The 2,422-nt window shown below is 53.3% G+C and overlaps 1 protein-coding gene across 4 annotated transcripts in view; it reads right to left on the bottom strand.

The window, feature by feature from the left end:
* S100A13 (S100 calcium binding protein A13) overlaps positions 1-2,422 on the bottom strand; it is an 11,815-nt gene that overhangs the window by 7,108 nt on the left and 2,285 nt on the right. Inside the window, exons 2-3 of one of the 4 annotated variants that reach the window (XM_015571779.1) lie at positions 1,403-1,472; positions 1,068-1,262 (exon numbers count right to left, since the gene is read on the bottom strand). In XM_015571779.1, the coding sequence (XP_015427265.1) occupies positions 1,068-1,262; positions 1,403-1,432 (225 nt within the window). In that variant the 5' untranslated portion in view covers positions 1,433-1,472. Of the gene's footprint in view, positions 1-1,067; positions 1,266-1,402; positions 1,473-2,422 lie in introns of all 4 variants that reach the window. The other 3 variants (XM_015571778.1, XM_006775607.2, XM_006775608.2) reach the window with 3 other exon arrangements.

The following is a 2,422-nucleotide window of genomic DNA, read 5'->3' on the forward strand; positions in this document are numbered from 1 at the left end:
GAAGTCGGTATTTTGTGGAAGAGCCACACTCAAGGGGCCAAAGAGCGGCATGTAGCTCGCGAGCGGCAGTTTGCCGACCACTGATGGAGGGGATTTTGCAAATGATAGACTATGAGTTTCAAAGACCAGTTTGCTTGCTTTTAAACCCATCTTCACACACTTTTATGTGCCCGTGACTTTTCAGAAAGAAACTGTTAGCAGCCTGGGGATGATGTACCAACCCAGTGGCAATGACATTTAAATCCCTCTTCTGGCCCTAACCGGTTTGGCTCAGTGGATAGAGCTTCAGCCTGCGGACTCAAGGATCCCAGGTTCGATTCCGGTCAAGGGCATGTACCTTGGTTGCGGGCACATCCCCAGTAGGGGATGCGCAAGAGGCAGCTGATCGATGCTTCTCTCTCATTGATGTTTCTAACTCTCTATCCTTCTCCCTTCCTCTCTGTAAAAAATCAATAAAATATATTTTAAAAAAATAAAATAAAATAAATCCTTCTTCTGTCCAGTGAGGAAAGAAGGAATGACCTTGTCAGGCACATGATAGAGGGGATTCCCAGAGAGGGTGGGCAGGAAGCACAGTTGCTGCGAGCCTATGGGTACATGAATTGGACTGTGGGGTTTTTTGTTTTTGTTGTTGTTGTTGTGTTTTTTCTAAACCCCTCCCCACAGCTGGGCCTCAGTTTCCATCATTGTTAAGTGAGGCGTGTGGACCGTATTTTCTACTGGCCACCAGCTCTGATGGTCTATGGACCTCCTGGCAGGAGCTTTGGGTCCAGTCCTGTGTGAGGGAAATGGGACCAGAGAGGCACAGAGCAGACACAGGAACCTACAGCATCTTCTGACGGGAGCACAAAGCCCACTAACACTTCCCCTCACACAGACACAGTGTTGCCTAGTCACACACACACACCAGGCAAGATCAGCCAGGACCACTCACACAAGCAGTCGACTACACTCTTGTCCACAACACACCTGTGGTCACATGATTGTGCCCAGCAATGTCGTGTCACATATACAGAGTCTCACAGTCACTATCTGCCAAAACCTCAGGCCCAGAGACCCCTACCTACCTTGACCAGGTGAGGGAACTGCTGAGTGGCCATTTCTTTAAAGTCATCGGTGTTGAAGCTGCCCTTCTGGCCCTCGCGCTTTGCAAAGGTGCAGAAGGCAGTGGCTAATGTGTCAATGGCTGTCTCCACCTCAGTCAGTGGCTTTGCTGCCATTGGGATCCTGCGGACTATAGCTGATGTCCTCTGGGGGCTGACCTGCTGGGAGGGGAAGGAAAGAGAGAGTCAGGATAGGCCAGAGTGCCCCTGTCCTGGGTGGCCACCTCAAGCCTCTGTCTGGACAAGACATTATGGGGAAGGAAGGAGAAGACAGGGATGGAGCTTGGGCAGGGGAGTACCTCAGTGCAGGTGCAGGGAAGGGTATTCATTTCCAGAAACCCCTTCCTCTCTAGATCTCAGTCCAGGGTCCTTCTGTTTGGTTTGTTTGTTTGTTGTTTAAATATATTTTTATTGACTCCCAAGAGGAAGGGAGAGGTAGAGAGAGAGAGAAACATCAATGACAGAGAATCGCTGGTGGGCTGCCTTCTACACGTCCTCTATTGGGGATCGAGCCTGCAACCTGGGCATGTGCCCAGGTCAATATTCGAACCATGACCTCCTAGTTCATAGGTCCACACTCAACCACTGAGCCACCCCAGGGGTCCTTTTGCAGTGCCTGTGTGTTAAGGACCGCGCTGTGGTGGTCCCTCAGCCTGAACCCTGACCACAGGTGTGTTGCGGACAAGAGTGTAGTCGACTGCTTGTGCGAGTGGTCCTGGCTGATCTTGCCTGGTGTGTGTGTGTCTGTGTGAGGGGAAGTGTTAGTGGGCTTTGTGCTCCCATCAGAAGATGCTGTAGGTTCCTGTGTCTGCTCTGTGCCTCTCTGGTCCCATTTCCCTCACACAGGACTGGACCCAAAGCTCCTGCCAGGAGGTCCATAGGCCATCAGAGCTGGGTGGGCAGGAGAAAATACGGTCTACACGCCTCACTTAACAATGATGGAAACTGAGGTCCAGCCGGAGGAGGTCGGGGGGAGAGAGAAAAAAAACACAAGAACAACAACACTCCAGCCCATGCCTGCAGTCACAGCATCTCGGGGAGGAGGCTTTCAGGCTGAGGGGGGTCCTGTCAGCCGCCTGACCCCTCTGTGGGGTTCAGTCCCAGGGCTCTTGCTGGAACCTCGCCCAACCTCAAAAGGTCAGGAGGCTGCTTGCCTCCAAAGCTTGCTTGTTTGTGCGAGGACCTAATCATCACCCGCAGGCACTCGGCCTGCCCCTCCCAGCAGACCAGCCCGGTCTGCAAGCGTCCCGCCCGCGGAATCAGGGCTGTGGTCAGCGCTGGCCCTCGGGCGCCCTCCCCGCCTCCCAGCAGGGCCAGTG

This window comes from Myotis davidii, unplaced genomic scaffold, assembly GCF_000327345.1.
Source record: "Myotis davidii unplaced genomic scaffold, ASM32734v1 scaffold208, whole genome shotgun sequence".
NCBI lineage: Eukaryota > Metazoa > Chordata > Mammalia > Chiroptera > Vespertilionidae > Myotis > Myotis davidii.